Genomic DNA, 18,143 nt, shown 5'->3' with positions numbered 1-18,143 from the left:
ACGTCATCGAAATAATTCATCTGCAGTCTAAACCATTACGGCAAGAGGTCAATCGCGAATTGCTTAATTGACATTATATCTGAAATGGTTCAAGAAGAATGCTCACAATATCATGTGACACTCAATCTGCAGCAGCGACCTGTAGATTGCAAATACGCCTACGGTGTTGACCAATGTTACAGGCAACCTGGTAGCCTATTCTTGCATTGCTGCAGTACTACAATGATGCAAAAAATTAGATTTTTCCAAGGTCATGACCCTGACCACAGCTTGCACACACACATCCGGCTCTAGGCCGGAGTCACATCACCTCCAGTACGGAGCCAGAATTTGACCGGAACCGGAGCTCATTCTATCACTACTTATCATACTGCACATAGAAATTAGAAAGTCATCTCTACTATTTAGCATGAACATATCTTGTACTGTATAACAGACAAAAAAGTTTTGTCTGTCGACTAACCTTTTTCTTTGTTCATTTCATTAATAAGTTCATCATAGGTGTTTTCATACAAAGGTCTCTGTTTTGCGGCAATATTATGCAGATCTTTAAGAATAACTGTTTTTCCTGTAGAAGCTGGAATGTGCTTTTGTACCAACTTTTTATTTGCTTTGGTGGCAAGCATTTCTCCGATCACACTGCTTTCTGTTTCATTTAATCTTCGTTGTTTAGGCATCAAATTAAATGCATTCTGAAAAATAATTTATATGCACATAATCAAGAAAACGACATATCTTTTGACAGGTGTCCAACCCACAGAGATGGGCAAGATCACCAGGTTTGGTGAATCGGCGGCTTGAATATGACCAGTTTCGCACAAACTGGTCATATTCAGCATGTGCGTAGTCATGCGCGCAAAGTGAAATGACCACTTTACCGTGTCTTACGATGAAGTCAAGATCAGAAAAACTGTCTTGCAACATTCTTAACGTGTTTTAGTACAGTAGCAAACAATATTTGAACTTCAAGTGTCATAATCAAAATGCAATTATACACGAAAAGTAATTTTTTGGATAGAGGGGGTTTTGGACGGAAATTTCAATTTTTTTTACTAGTGGTCTTAGAATGTACTGTTGTATCCTAAAACCTGGGTTAAAATTGAATTTGAAAAAAAAGCCGATTAACCCCCCCCCCCCCCCTAATGTTATTGCTCTTTTTTATCCTTCACATAATTTCTGATGAAAGCCTCCTTATCATATACAGGGCTAGTGTGACCATAGCTCAAAGGCTATGACTACTACAAAGGGTTATTTCCACTTACTTCATTGAAATCATGATTATGATCATTGACATTACTAATCTCAGTGATGCATAGCGCTTTTCCATCTGACGTTGCATTTACTTTGATTCCAAATGGACAACCTTTGATAAAAGTACTGAAAAACAACAAAGATGAGGTGACATAGGCCGTGTTGAATCACCCATAAGTACACCTGAATTAGCCATAACTCACGTTAAAGTAGCCATACAGCAAGTCATGTCAAATTGCCCATAAGTTGCATCCAATTACCGATAAGCCCACCTGAATTACCCATAAAGTCACGTTGAATTACCACAAGTTCAGCCGAGCATTCTCATAAATCTAGTCGATTTACCCATAAGTGACGTCAAATTGCCAAAAAGCTGCGTTGAAGTACCCATAAGGCATGTCTTTATGGATAATTTCATGAGACTTACGGGTAATTCGACGAATTGTGCTGATGAGCAATTCGACGTAACATATGGGTAAATTGACAAAACTAATGGGTAATTCAATGCAACTTAGGAATAATTCTGGGCATGACAATTCAATGGAAATTACAATAGACAGCATGCGGGAATGGTTCAGCAGAATATATGCATTTTGCTAAGTTCTAAGCATTCATAAGGAATGTAGGCAATTTGCACTTATGCAAAACTCAATCTATTAGCAAAACTTATTACAATAGACAGCATGCGGGAATGGTTCAGTAGAATATATGCATTTTGCTAAGTTCTTAGCATTCATAAGGAATGTAGGCAATTTGCACTTATGCAAAACTCAATCTATTAGCAAAACTTATGCATATAGGCTACATGAGTAGCTCAACCTATGGGCACCAAGGACAAAACCATCATTACTTACCTTTGATTTGGTCTTTTTCCTTGACTACATGATTTGGGTGTTCTTCCTCCATGCACACAAGCATACTGTATTGTATTGACAAAGTTTTCTTTTTCCCATTGTTTAATAGCCGAAGAAAGTGTCTCAAAACTGTAATATAATGCTCCCTTCGTAATCATGATGACAATGGATTCATTGACGTGTAGTTTCGATCAGCAAAATCAGCAACTACCGCGGTTCACTCTACGATCAAGTGTGCAGCACAAGCCAATACGCATGCGCGCGAAATTACGTATGAGCGTCGTCGGATGAAACGCCTGAGCGCATTAAGGTCTTGCTCGAGTAAACAACGTCTTGCTTGAGTGGTGCTTGTAAGAATAGCTTCAGAGGCTAGTTTTACAATATGTTGTAAGAATAGCCACTTCGTAAAAAAAACTGCCAGACTCCTCACATTCGACAGGAAAACTGCCAAAACTGGACTAATCCGTGATTGATTTCGTGGACGGTGGAATCGTGGATCAGCGATCACTGGATGTGCAGTATAGAGATGCAGCGAACCAAAAATTTCTATCCGCACACCGCACCGCAACTGAATCATCTATCCGCGCACCGCACACCGCAATTTATCTGGAACTTTGACACTGCACCACACACCACAAATTACAAAATTTTCAAAAAATATTTTAACGTGTTATTTTTTAGAAAGTTAATTGTGGCAAAAAGCACCCATGGCATATATACGGTACGGTACCTAACTGGTACCGTAACCTACAGTACTAGTACAGTTGCGCACTAATTGACTAGGCTAACCAGATCATATTTTCTTATAACCACTGCATCTAAGTTGTAAGACATCATGCTTTTTCAAATAGAATGTTCCTGGATCCAGTATTAGGACTTTTGAACACTTTTTGTAAGCAATAATGCAATTATCATGTCAGTGGCTGTATGAACTACACACACAAGAGTAAAACTTATAGCCTGAACTCACTGTTCTAGTAACTAATGCGGTAGTTGCGCTAGGCCTATAGCCTGGTAACTGAGCTTATCAGCGAAGCTATTAGGGCCTAACCAAAAACACTTGTACAGCTTCCCTCACTTAAGTCACAAGCCAGCCCCAAAACCCTGTCAACTGCAAGCCATTTGCAACTTGCATACAGTGCTTCCACTTCTGACAATTGATAAATCCTCTTCAATTTCCTTTTTTGTCCTGAAAAATCCCTTTTTTCTCAATCGGAAATCCGTCAAAATTTTCTTCATAGGCGAGGTTATTTTTGACGTTATTTACTAGTTAAGAAAGGTGCCAATACAACTTTAAAGTTATTTTAATCTCGATTTTTTCCGTAGCACCGGTATGTCGAAGCAACATTGTTGTATTAGAATAGTAGTAGGCTACACAAAAGCAGCACATATTTTACAACAACATGGTTTACTTCCTTTGTTCACTGTCCAGCCAAAAAAAATGCTTGTCAGTTAGTGGGTTCTGGGACATTTACGGTACCACCTGGAGTCCTGGACCAGACTCCTAACCTATCCCTAACACCGAAAATGCACAGGTATGCACAGTTTTCCATTCATTAACAAATTTATTTTTGTGTTTAGTTCAGTTTTCCTTAATGAGCTAACTTGTTCAACAAGTACTCAGTAACATCTTCACAATCACCTGAGACTGATGACAAACGTCAGGATACTTGGCCTATTCATGATACTGACTCAGTCTGACTGTGTACACTATATTGTATACACATACACAGCCTAGAAGACACCATCTTCTTCTTCGTTTGAACCTTGTTCTTCGCCACTTCAAGGGTCGAGGGGCTCTGCCCTTTACCACCCTTGGGCAGTGGCGGCGACGCGGTCTAGATGTTTGGGCAGGTGTCGAGCAGCCATTGAATTGATTCGTCATCCAATTCACGCAGACCACGCACACCATTTGGCGCATGGTAGATGGCGCAGTTACAGATGGTGTGGTCTACGGTTTGTTCCTCCATGCCACACTCACAGATCGCGGATGGAGCCATCCCCCATTTGTGCATGTTGAAGCGAAATAGTCCGACGCCAGTACGCAGGCGGTTGAGCCGCACCCAGGCCTTCCTTGGCAAATGCATTCCGGTTGGATGGTGGCTGGTATCGGAGATGAAACTTTGAAGTCTTGAGGAGTTCTTCTTCCACTCCGAGCTCCATTGGTGATCCGCCCACGTGGCCGCACTGATGGATTGGTCTTCAGCACTTTTCATCAGGAGTTGTGCGGCACGTACAAATGGGTGTCTCGATTTCAGTCGCAGGGGTTTCTCGTTCACAGACTCGTAGAGACTTGAGTAGAGCAAGTGGTTGGGGTTCGTAGCGCGACGAGAGAGAGACAGGATGGCTTCTTCGCGACGAAGCTCAGATGGTTGGATGCCTGCAAGGACAGGGAGATTTTCCGATGGTGTAGGTCGCAGGCATCCTGTCACGATACGCAAGGCGTCGTTTATGGCAGTGTCGATTTGATGGCAGTGGGCACTGCGGCTCCAGACAGGTGCACAGTATTCTGCTGGAGCGTGAACTAGCGCGATGGTGGCAATGCGCAGGGTATCAACTCCGGCTCCCCAGCCAGAGCCGGCCAGACGCCTTAGCAAAGCTGTGCGTGTTGAGATCTTTTTGCGTAGTGACTCCAAATGTTGACACCATAATAGGCTATAACTAACTTTTTCTAAACCGGAAGGATACGGTACGGTACCGTACCACTAGCCTAAGCTTATCATACCTAACTGTACGTCGAAGGTCAGTGAACTTTGTCATTGCTACTCAAGTTCAACTGTAAATCAACGACTACCTAATTTTAACTAAAAGGATTGAGAACTAGCTCACTCACATCCACTTCCCATAACGGCGACAAATTGCATAGCTTTCCAGCTGGGTGCAACCTAGTTCGTACCCTGAACACTTCGGACCCTCAGTTCGTACCCTGAAAAGATCGAGAGAAAAAATTAAAAAAAGCCGAAGTCGCTGATTGCAGTTTAATAGCACAAAGCCGAAGTCGCTGATCGGAGTTTCCACAAGACCACAAACTCGAGGGTTAGGGTTAACGGAAAACGCGGTTAGCGGAAACCGCGGAAAAATATTTGCAGAAACTGCGATCAGCGAGAGTTAGAGAGCATAGATTACTCGATGGTTAGAATTAGGGTTAGGGTAGGCCGAAACTGCAATTAGCAAAAACTGCGAAAAAATGTTTGCGGAAACTGCGATCAGCGAGGGTTAGAGCATAGATTGCTCTATAGTTAGGGTAAAGGTTAGCGGAAACTGCGGAAAAATGTTTGGCGGAAACTTCGATCAGCGAGGGTTAGGCCACAGTTAAAGCATAGATTACTTTATGGTTAGAGTTAGGGTAAAGGTTAGCGCAAACTGCGGTTAGCGGAAACTACGGATAAATGTTTGCGGAAACTGCGATCAGCGTGGGTTAGGGTTAGAGCATAGATTAGTCTATGGTTAGAGTTAGGGTTAGCGGAAACTGCGATCAGCGACTTCCGCTTTTTTTTAATTTTTTCTCTCGATCTTTTCAGGGTACGAACTGAGGGTCCGAACTGTTCAGGGTACGAACTAGGTTGCATCCTTCCAGCTCACTTCCAGCTTAAAAAAAAACTCCTCCGTGTTTCCAATTTAAATTTGAAGTTTCATAACTGATTTTCTTGAAAAGTTGAAAGTTTAATTTTATAAAAGTTCAATTTCTTGAAAGTTTACGCGGCAAGCGGCGCGGCTTTGTCATTTCAACCTTCCACGCGCGCGGTGCGGCACGCGGGTAAAAAGTCTAAAGCGGCCGCGTACGCGGCATGGCGCGGAAGGCACTTTAACATGCAGATATCCAATCCGTGGACTTCTGTCCAATCCAACCACGAACCAATCGGATGCTACGTTATCTGTCCAATTGTGACCATTCCAGCATTCAACCAGAGAATTAATTATTACTTTGAACTTTGTTTGGTAATTACAGAAGAAAAAAGAGCTTTAGCAGGAAGGGAATCAAACCCACGTCAATGTAATGACTACCACCGCCCTAACCCAATGCGCCAAGTCAACCAATTCAATTCAATTTATTTTTCTTTGTCAGAATACAAAAGAAATGATATTGTGAAAAAGAAATACAGTAACAAAACCAACAAAAGGAAAAGGTGGCAAAACCATAATGGTTTAACACGTGCATAAAAGGATCTAATATTGCGGTATATGCATCGATAAATATAGTTAAGCACGGCCACCAAACCTGATACATTAAAACAATTAGATGAATAAGTTAAGAATCAGTCGCCTCCTCGTTCCTAAAACAACTGGAGCGTCAATTCTTAAAGCAATGAGAACACGACTGAACCCAACAACATCACAAAAACAAACTAATACACACATAGGCTACATATTGTAACTACATAAGGGACTATCAAAACAAAGACTATTTACAGGTTTTATACAGAAATAAAGTGTTCGCAGCAACGAAATTAAGTAGCTTATAGAATGCAGAACAAATACACAATATGGCAGCTCATTATTAAGATAAAATAGTTAAAAAAGCTTTGTTTTTTAAATTAATTTCCAGCACATGTAAGAGCATAAGAAATATGATGATATAGCAGCGTGTTTTTCGTATTGCCAATAAGAGTTGAATCATCTTTTATAGCGTCAGTGAAGGATGGAGTGTTTTGGTATCGCTAATGAGAGGTGGAGATTCTTTGGTAATGCCGATGAAGGATGTAGTGTCTGAGTTGTTTCAAGCATCTTTTCCAAACCAATCTAAACAATAATCTTACGAAAAGTCAAGCGATCCTCTGAACAAACATAATAGCTTATAATAATCAGGGGGTAGTTAGATGCAAGCTTGTAGTAGCCTAACTTAGTGATATATTCTTATCTGCAGTGGTGGATTTCCAGAAGATTAGCTTCCGGAGCGCTAGTTTTTTACTTTCCAAATGCGCTCGGTGCCGTAGAAGAAATTCAGAAATATGTCTTTATAAGACTTTGAAACAACACACTTGATGTACCGTACCTAAAACGTTGCTAAAGTAAGTATCATGGTCTATATAGATGGTATAGCGTTGTTCAATGCAAATATTCATATTTTAGTGAAACAATAATACAAAAAATACAAGTTATACCGGTAGCCTAGAAAAAAATTTGTTATTATTTTTTTCCACTTTTGATTTTTCAAGTTATAGCCTACAATTTTTAAGACACTTATCGTATTCAAAATCATAAAACCTCTGGCGACTTCGGGTCTCAATTGCTGGGTTACGTCCATGGCGTAATCAGGATCCAACATACTTCGCTGGTTAAAAATTTCTCAGTGGAAGACGGATTATTCGTATAAGGAGTAAACTTGAAACAGTTACAGTGTGTAGAGAAGCACGGTCAGATGTCAGTATGAGGTTCATTTGTGAAAATCCGCGCTCACACTCGCTCGATAAAATTGGAAGGAATTATAGTGATTAGTGACGTTATCAAATTTTGAAGACTCAGACTCTGCGAGTCTGGGATCTTCTTTTCGTAGTTATATATTCATGAAATCCTCTCACAGCAGCTTCGCGTTCATCTAAGCGCAATCTCTTTGCCACTTCAATGCTTTCGTTTTCTCCGTGTGTCATTAGCTACTGTGTTCTCTGGCCAAATAGTTGAATCAAGTATTTTTCAGCTGTTAATGAATGACAAGTCTGTTTAATTCAACAAGCGATCTTGGATGGAATTTCCTAAGTGATTATACACCCTTCTCTGTTGGGTGGAAAATATCACCCTTTGGTAGGGTGGAAATGACCATTTTTTCCAATAGGCTATGGGGTGGGAATGAAAAAGTAGAAGAGGAATTTTTAGACCACCCCTAGAAGTGGTTAAAACTACACTTTTTGATTTGCAGTGTAGAAGATGCGGGGATTGATTAGCGGGCTATTTCTGCAATTGTTTACATGTAATTCTACACCTTTGAACTATAAGTTCTCTTCAGCATCCTTAGCAATGCCATTATGTCGTCCGGGTTCGTTCCTTCGTGTTTCAAATAGTTTTGCTAGATTATTAATTTTGTTATCTGCCTCTCAAATAGTAGCCTACATGCTCTGTTTTACAATTCAAGGCTTAGGCTATTTCGGATAATTCTTCCGAGTATTCGTACATCAAAGCCAAGTCCAACAAGAAATCCGTGGATGTTATCTTCGACAAGAGTCCTTGATATTTCGCACGTTCCTGAGAATCTCTTGTGTCGCTAATAGCCCCCTTTTTGAAAAATTCGACAAGTGCTGGGAAATCATTCCAGACGGCACTAACTGTGCGAAAACTCGATGCTACCCAACGTGTGTCCAGTAGGCCTATCCTTCCGATTTTCAAAAACTGCACTTCAACAGCCGCTGCACATTCACCCAATTCCCTGCTATTGTTAGGAGAAGCGTGGTAAAGGCTATAGCGTTTGTCCATAAAAGATCGAAATCGATTCAAATTACTGACTAATTTTACAGCATGACGAACCGATAGTTCCAATCTATGGTTGCACCATACCACACCACAATGTCTGGAAATTCATCACGAAGCAATTTTGCTACACCATTTTTGCGACCTATCATCACAGCCGCGCCATCACATACAACACCAATCAAACAAGAAGATAAAAATGTTGTCGACATGCCACATGATTTTAGGCAGCTCTTCAGAGAGTCTTAGATGCCATTCGCTGTAAGAATAGCGAGCTCAACAAGACCTACAAAATTAATACATTCACAGGTTCGCTTCCGTCAAGACTGGTACGAAGATATATTATCAGAGTGAATACCCGATTTAACGTGTTCGACTCATCAAGAATTAAGGATATACTTTTACTGAACAGGGCAAAGCATAATAAGAGTATAAAATATTTGAGCTTCCGGAACGCCGTTCCGGAGAAGTCAATTTTTTGATCGAGCTTCCGGAGCGGCGTTCCGGACCGCTCCGGCTGAAATCCAGCCCTGCTTATCTGGCAATACAAAATTATGCAATACAGTATAGTAGCTTATTCATAGAAGAGTAAAGATAGTAATCATCATCTTTAACTATTCGGGTGTAATATAGGCTATGATAAGATATAGCCTACGTATAGTAAGATATGTTAATGTATAATATAGTAATAGCCTATATGTAGGATAAATTTACAAAAGTGGCATTTGGAAAGGCATGCTATGCCAGGATTTGGTGTAACACGATGTAACCGATGGCAAAGCGATGATTTAATTTAGCTAGAATATGCGTTTTTCATTTATTCTTTCCAAACGCAACCTTGATAACGTCATGAACAGCGTATAGCTTCTGATTGGTTTGTGGTTTATTAGAAATCTGCTTGTTAAAGTGCCTACCGCACTGCGCGGCTTGCATCACTAGTGCATTATGTATAATCAGGGATGCCAGCGACAAATATCAAATAAACTTGGATCATGTGTGCTCAAAAAAACCCAGATAAGGCAAAGAAAACCCAAATTAACTGAACTCAAATTATTATGCCTCGCCTACTTAAAAGCTACGAACTTTAGGCTACAGAAAATAAGACACTGTCTACCACAAAACGTGCTTTTAACAGTCTTCTGCAGTTGCAGAGTGACCCTACTCCTGCCGAGAAAAACTCCGTAAATTTTTCCAGTTCTCCGTCCTGTAGTAAAGTCCCGGCAATGAAGCAATATTCACTGCAAACAATCATACTGAAGCTCCAAAAAAACACCTGACATTTGCTTTAAAAAAAGAGCTTTACACCTAGCTCACTGCAAAAGGTTTAAAAAAAGGCTCAAGCTTACTGGTAGCCTAACCTTCCAAACGTGTGTCCAAATAAGTATTCTTTAAACATGCTCTACAATCTACACTTGCTAAATGTCTTCTGTAGCTTACCAGCAGCATTACACAGCTTTCTATAGTTTTAAAATAAATGGCATTTGACGAGCTCAACTACCGGCCTTCTAGTCAGGCCCGTAACTAGCTTGGAGCACCAGGGGGGGCAATATGTATTCTAGAGGGGGCCAACTTTTACCTTCCGTATCATGTACGAAAACGACGTTTACACACAATGTGGGTATATTTACGCAAAAACATTAATCGTATTACAGTGTTTGTATTAGCATAGATTATCGTAGAAACAGCAGCGTGAACTGGCATTATAGAGTCAATTACATGCTGTAGCTTAAACAGTTGTAATGACGACAGCATAGAAATTGTGAAACAAGATCATTTTTAAAACATACGACCATCAACTAGTGATAAAATGGTTAAAAACGGGCATAGAAACCGCAGTAACATTTGTGATTTTGTAGTTGATTCTTTTGTTACTTAATCCATTGCCTTTCATGGACTTCGAGTTCGTTTGCGTTCGCTGCATAAATCACACAAAATATACTAGGCCTATACCCACATAGAAAATAAGCGTTTAACTATGATCAAATAAGGCTGCAGCCGCTGCACCTGTCATTCATCGTTTTGTAAATAATAATTGTAGCCCAAAATGTGTAGGCTACATTTCACTTCATTTTATCGAGTGCAGCATCAACAATCATCTCTTCCAAGTTAATCCTTTAATCATAATATTGAGAATGTATTTCACACCACCAGTGAAATGTATCCTCGTCGTAGATAGGTAAGGTCCAGATAGGATAGATAGGTTAACAAAAGGCGTGGGTGGACTTCACTGAACTGAATCTATTAACAAAAACGTCCAGGTCTATTTTCTCGGTCATTTCCTTCTTAAAACTCAACAGAACCAAGTTCGCCTATCTCGTCTGGAACATAGACTGCGTGTAGGCTTGTCTCCGGGACTTAGTAAAGTCCCGAGCTTGTCTATTCGAAATAGGACCGGGAAGCCACTCTCACAAACCGCACTGCTGGACCCGAATGATGCCACAGTTGCGCCAAGTTTACATACCTTCGGGAATGCCAGTCGTTGATTGTACAGTTCTTTCAGTACTATATCGGAATTCTGGTGTTGTGCAAATTGCACATGGTCATGTAGGACCTGTTTTGCGACTTGTAATTCAGCCTCTGATGGAATATCTATCTTCAGTTGCGCATATAGTGGCATAAGCGATTCACGGTCCAAGAAGTTTTCATTTTTTCTTGAATGGGCACGAACAGATGTGTAAAACCATGAATTGTCTGCAAATCTGAGTTTTATGTACAAAACTATTTTGTCTATCACAGCATACATCAGTAACTTTCTCAGATCCCTTTCCTCCCCCGTTCCACCAGCAACTGGTAACTCTTCCATCACCAGGAGATGAGTAAGGCTTGTATTTAAAGTACGCTTAGATTTAGGTCGTAGCAGTGCTTCACCAGTTTCAATTTCATGATCGTGTTCTTTTTTAGCTAACTGGTCATGCAACTTGTTGCATTTCTGCAGAAGCGCATCATATCCATCATCACTACGTACTAACTGGATCACGCTTCATAAGGAAGCGTAAAAGCAGAATACGCAAAGTATTCCATGGCAAAAACAGCAGTTATAGGCTAAACTGCAAGTATAGAATCATAGCCTACCTAGAACGCAAATGCCAAAGTGGTTATCATGTACTTTAATAACGCTTAGTGGCAGTCAACTGCACAGTATTCTGGAGACTGATCGGCTATCACACTGCTCAGCTCAAATAAAAACTGGTGTACCTACTCTGGATCTAACCAGCAATAAATCTCGAGTCTGTCTGTTTAACACAACACACCATTAAGCACACAATGTAACAACACAAGAAAATCGGGTACAAAACTAAAAACTCAGTGAACAGAGCTAATTAACATCATTTTTTCCAGGGGGGGGGGGGCCAAAAATTTTGAAGGGGGGCTTCGCCCCCCCCCCCTAGTTACGGGCCTGCTTCTAGTGTCATAATAAAATGGCAATGAACGCGAGCTTTTTGTCTTCATTTTGTCTCTCATTACGATGGCATATTTTAAACTGTTTCGGTCAAGCACGTTCTAGCGTTTTGTCGATATATTTTTCTAGACCTCCGCCCTATTAGCTCATTGATTAAGTGCTGATTTGGCTCTTGGGGTGTGCGCTTGAGCAACGCATTTCGGAACTGCTCTCCATTCAGCAGCACCTAGTGGACGGAATAAATTTTCAACAACAATATTTGAAAACTCCGCCAATCTCAGTAACCCGCTCTGCGTCATGTCTCTACTACTCGTCAGTCTCTACAAATATGCGAAACTACCAGGAATAACCTATTAATTCTTTGTCAGTCCGAGGATAAACATTCAAAACCAAATCATATACTGTTTTTCGTTGTGACTTGTGATGGTCAAAAATAAAACCAAACTGACCGGTATTAAAATATTCTCATAGCCTACCTAGCTGCAAAGCTAAAGCGGAGTTTGACAATTGAGCTAACTCTGAGTCTAATTTTTCACAACGTTTAAGCACACTTCAAGCAAGATCGGTAAAATTAAATAGACAATGCCAAAGTCGAAGCGGAAAAAGGCAATTAATTGAGCAGAGAGGATTGCCCAATGCCCACAGACAGTTTTGAGTAATCTTACGTTGTTTTGGTCGCTTTTTATGAAGTATTAATGGACTAATAATGGTTGTTTGATTACCTTCTGTTCAACCAAAATCATCAAATTAAAACTGGATTTGTTTAGCATTTCCAATAACAACTTTTGATTTAAAATTGAAGTTATGTTTCAAATATAGCCTATATTTTCTGCCATTCTTCTTTGGTTGCTTTGCCTGAACCAGGCATAGCCTACTCTATTTTAAAGCTTAGTGCGGTGGACCTAAATGTTAAAAAAAAGTTGGTGATGATAATGTATTGGTCTTCCGAAGGAGATAGGGAAACTTAGTAGACAAACTCCCTGAACGTGCAAGTATCCTTCGACGGTTTCGAGGAATTCTCCACAGAGCTTTCCTTTTTATGCGTTGCTCAAACACACACTTAACATTTTAATATTTGAAGGTTATTATCCGGTTAGCTAAAACGAAAAGGATATATATATACGCTATCTAGCATGCAACAAGAAGAATATCTAAACCCCATTCTCAACGTAAATCGTACACGATATAGGATAGCGAAGTAACAGTATCGATTTCTTGTTTCAGTTTATTTACAGACACAAAACAAAGAACTATTAAACACAATAGACAATAATAACCCAACAATAGCTTTCAAAAAGCAAACCTCTATTCGGCACGTACACAATCAGTATCAGCAAAATCGCACCTACACTGGCATAGCACTTCAAATCTTCTTAAGACCTAGGACCACAACAACTTGATGGCTCTGCTCATTTACGTATACAGTTTCTGAACCAGTAAATACCCTAAATCCATTGAGAAAACAAGCAATGCAATATATGCAAACGTATCATGTACCACAGGTTCACCCAATATAACTGGCTGAAAAAAACGTTTAAATGCTTGACGATTCGTGATCGCTTTTACTAAAGTAACTAAACTACTTACTATCTATCAGAAGTGGGATAAAATTTGGGGCAATGCTTGAAATGCAACAAACAAAAAGGTAAGAAAACCAGTTGAAAGATTTTGCGCAAATGGGCAAGACAGTTGAAACTCAAAAAGCGTTTAACGACGTTTTTGCAAATAACTTACTGGTTGAAAAAATTTTCAATGAAGAAAACACCGTTGTACAGTACACAACATAAAACAAATGAACTATCCGAAAATAATCTGTTAGACGCAAAACAGTTGTTATTTCATTGTTAATATCATAACAGAGAAACCAGATAAAGATAAGTTTTGAAATTTTTGGGATGAACTAATCCAATCAAAATACGGTAACGAAAAAAATGTGATCACAGTAATTTGAAATTTAAAACACAGTTAAAAAGGCACGATTGAACACATAGCAATTGAATTGTTGATGGTGGTGGTATTGCTAGCCACAAGTAGATCACACATTGATATAATAAACGTCAATTCAATGAACATATCACGGCAAATCATTCCTGTATGAAAAAATCAAATTTTTTGGATATTTTTATTTTGAAGTGGATGGCGGACACAAAAGAACTGAAATCATTTTACACGTCAGTCAATCGATTTTAACCGCCAAACCTGCAACGGAAAAAGTAATTAGTGAAGGTTACCATTAATACTTAATAGAACCCATCGAACGGTCCCGAAACTTCACGTCATCGATTCTCAACATGGAATTTTCAGTTACGACGATTTCTAAAACTTCAGTTCCATTGAAAACACGAGTCCTTGTGGTTGTAGGTAGTGAACTAAAGGATAGGTTACTATAATACATTATCATGCATGCATTGCATATATTTATAAAGGTAAATCAAAAAGTGAATAACTGGAGGCCATGATGCGTATTCGTCTATTCGTTAGCTTATTGGTAGTTGTGAAATTGTGAAAGTGTAAGCAAAATCAGAAAAGCTCTATAAGACTATAAAAGACTATATTTGCAACACCGTGAAAATGAAGCGAGGATGGAGACCGGGCTACATAAACAAAATATTGTCATTTCTTACTGGTTGATGTGTGTAGGTAAATTTGTTCTCCATATATTTTGTTCTCTATATAGATCAATTTCATTCATACAAAGCATACATTATATTCTCTAACATAAGTTTACTTTTAGGAAATCTTGTTCATTGCATAAACCTCCAACAACTAACACCAATACAATGTAAACTTGACACAAAAAAGCCAACAAATACGGGCGAACAAAGTCATTTATCGGTACATTCCATTTAAGTAAATTTTATGTACTTTGTGTAAATAACAATCCATACTTGATGGTTGATACCATGTGTACTGAAGTGTAATACAAGCAATCATATAGCAAATTGTATCTCATTGTAACTACAAAACAACTGATTGAAAAAATGAGAAAATAGCCAGAACAAAATACTATCATAAGTGGCAATGTTTAAAGCAAACTGTAAAAAAAAGCTTGCAAGTTTGAATTCATTAAAGCATGCATTAAAATTTAGTATGCAACAAATTCAAAATATGAATCCATCAAAATCTTCTCCAATCTCATGGAAATATACTCATATTTCATGTTCAGCATTACTACTAACCAATGCACTTTTAGATTTAAGCTTGCTTTTTTCCGACAGTTACACAAATAAAAAGCTGTTTAACATAATTTTAATATCAAAAAGCTTTGGCACACTCAACAGAAATACCCACGGCAACATTTTAACAAAAAAAACATCAGCATAATACCACCAAACTATATGTACAAGCCAGAAACAAACGTTTATTTGCTTTCCTGCGGTTTCCAAGAGGGGTCAAAATGAGACTGTAATTCTTGCCAGCATTTAAAATATTCCATATCCAAGCATTCACAAGTATCATTTCCCCATTTCGTTAAAGCTAAGCTAAGTGAAGACTCAAACATGAATGCAATGGAACCTTTGCCGATATACTCTGGTTTCAATTCAGCAGACGATGCTTTCTCAAAGCAATTCATATCAGGTCCATGGGGCGTCATCATGCTGTGCAATGTTGCACTTCCAGGCTGACTTCCAACCTTAGCTTCATAAGAGCCTTTTATGATGCCCATGAATTCGCTCATGCAATTGCGGTGGTAGTATGGAGGTCTGAATGTGCGTTCATGAACGGACCAACGTGGAGGAAATATAACAAAGTCAGCCAAAGCTACACCTGGTTTTGTTGTTTGTGCTGTAAGAACAGTAAAAATGGAAGGATCAGGGTGGTCAAATGAGACTGAATTTACAGTCATGAACTTGTCCAAGTCATACTTGTATGGCGTGTAGTTTCCATGCCAGGCCACTACATCAAATGGTGTGTGGTCTTGAATTGCAGAGAAAAATTTGCCTTGATATTTTGAGATAATTGTGAAGTCATCATTCTGTTCTTCATAGTGAGCAACAGGAGTTAAAAAATCTCTGGGATTTGCTAAACCATTTGCCCCAATTGGGCCCAAATCAGGAAGTTGAAAATGGGTTCCGAATGTTTCTAAAATGTATCCCCTGCAAGATTCAGACACTTTAATACAAAATCTCATCCCTTGTTGAATGACACAAATCTCTCCCGGATCCACATTCATTAATCCAAACTCTGTCATTATTTGCAGACTTCCTGTTTGTGGTACAAACAAAAAATCCCCATCAGCATTATACATTGCAGTGTTATTCATACTTATGTTGCAGGTGTAACTGTGAATGCCCATTCCAAGCCTCATGCGAGGATCACCTGCACCACAAATTGTTTGCAGCCCATCAACAAAATCATGCTGTTGGTCTGCTATTGGAAACGGTTTCCACCTCAATTGATTGGGATTTGGTTCTTCTTCATTCCAGTTATTGGTGTAGTTTCCAAATTTCTGCTTGTAGGCTTTGAAAGGCAGATGTTTTACTGACGGCAGCATGCGATAAAACCAGGATCTACGATTGGTAGTTCTAGGACAAGTAAAAGCTGATCCAGATAGCTGTTCTGCGTACAGACCATATGGACATTTTTGTGGGCTGTTTTGCCCCTTTGGCAAAGAATCTGGACAGCGTGGGTCTTCACTGGAAAATTCATTTCCAAAACCACTTATGTACTGCAGATCACTCATAATTATTAAATAGTAAAGGTTTCATACCAATCTAATGGAAAAATACCAATTTAGACATTGAAGACACTGGCAAAAATTAATCAACCAAGTCAAATTTAACAATGGTAATACATTTTCAACTACCGGTAAACCATAACATCGATATATTTCAGTCATGATTTTTTTCTGGAAACAAACTAAAAAATAATGTTCATAGCCAGATACTACAGCTTTTATTTTTTACAGACCTCACAACAATTTTTCTACAGTACATGAATTATCTTGCCTGAACTAAGCCTTGAAGACCTCATATGAATAATTGAATATGTAACCAAGTTTTTCTTTTGAATGATTATGAATAACTGTTTCTGCCTAATGCAATTAAGAAAACAAAGAGCCCAGGATATGAAGGGTGGCGATGATGTCGTCTCCTCATACATCGGGACACGCAATCATTTACGCTACCAGAAAAAGCTTCATATGCGGCGGGCTGTTGAATTTCAGGTTGAGCGTCCAGCCGTCTATGCCCATGTCGTCCCCGGTGAGTGATTATGAATAACGTTGCTGAATAAACTTCATATGCGGCGAGCTGTTGCATTTCAGCTCGAGCGTCAATGCGCGTGTTGTTCCTAGTGAGTGATTATAAATAACGCCGCCGAAAAGACTTGATATTTACTGGGAATACGCTTTCTTGCTGAAACGTAGGCTACAAAAGCAGAACTGCGAAAGTAGGCTATTACATTTTCAATATTTATTGTAGTGTTTGTTACATAATTCTTTACAAAAAAACAAAAACAATCAATGTGATCAGCTACCCAGACCTTGAAACTTTGTTCATTGGGTCTCGCCCTTTCGTTGGCCGCATTTGTCCGCCATGAAGTTCCGAATAAAATTGTACGTAAGCGGCCTGGTGAATAAAGTACTTTGCCACTTATAATCACAAAGGATTAGAAAGCAGTCAAAGCATCCGATAAATCACAATACACCCTGTCTATGCTTGAATTGTTAACATTATTAATTGACCAAGCAGCTGATGTCTGACGATAAGCAGGATGCAAGTGACATCACAATACACTTTATTGATGCATGTCGAAGTTCCGATGGTCACCATGTGCTTGGCCGAAGAACAGCTTGCTTCAGTCGGACACGTTTGGCCGCCACAAAAAATGTTTCGAAGCCTGCAACCATTTTTAAAAGTCTCTGATTTTATTCAAATTACATTTTAAAAATAAAAAATTATTTTTAGGCTAGTTTTTTTTTCAGATATTTGCTAAAAAAAGGAAAAGGTAGCAAAAATTCTGTTTCGACTTGAAAAAGTTCGTTTCGAGCAACCCCAGGGTTCGATCTTAGCTGTAGTCCGCTAGCCAATGGCTAGTGAAAATTTGCGCGGACTAGTAGAAATTTTGCAGTACTAGTCCGATTGGCTAGTGAAAATATTCGCCGGTGAAAAGTTTTGGTTTACAAAATGGCGATCGGCGATGTCACTCTGAAATACTGCAAACGAAGAAGGCGGCAAAGTCGGTCGACTGAGCACGTGACTACTTTTTTCTCGCATTTTTGCTAGACACGATGCATG

The 18,143-nt window shown here is 39.3% G+C and overlaps 1 protein-coding gene across 1 annotated transcript; it reads right to left on the bottom strand.

Annotated features, from left to right (window-relative positions):
• Nucleotides 1-13,111: 13,111 nt before the first annotated feature.
• On the bottom strand, nucleotides 13,112-16,607 carry LOC145775812 (homogentisate 1,2-dioxygenase-like). Its single transcript, XM_082587184.1, has one exon. It carries the CDS (start codon nucleotides 16,586-16,588, stop codon nucleotides 15,266-15,268), a length of 1,323 nt encoding a protein of 440 aa, XP_082443310.1. The 5' UTR covers nucleotides 16,589-16,607; the 3' UTR covers nucleotides 13,112-15,265.
• Between the last annotated feature and the right edge of the window lie 1,536 nt (nucleotides 16,608-18,143).

This window comes from Aplidium turbinatum, chromosome 8, assembly GCF_918807975.1.
Source record: "Aplidium turbinatum chromosome 8, kaAplTurb1.1, whole genome shotgun sequence".
Classification (NCBI taxonomy): Eukaryota; Metazoa; Chordata; class Ascidiacea; order Aplousobranchia; family Polyclinidae; genus Aplidium; species Aplidium turbinatum.
Note: the sequence above shows the minus strand (reverse complement) of the source record. Positions and strands in the feature narration are given on the sequence as shown.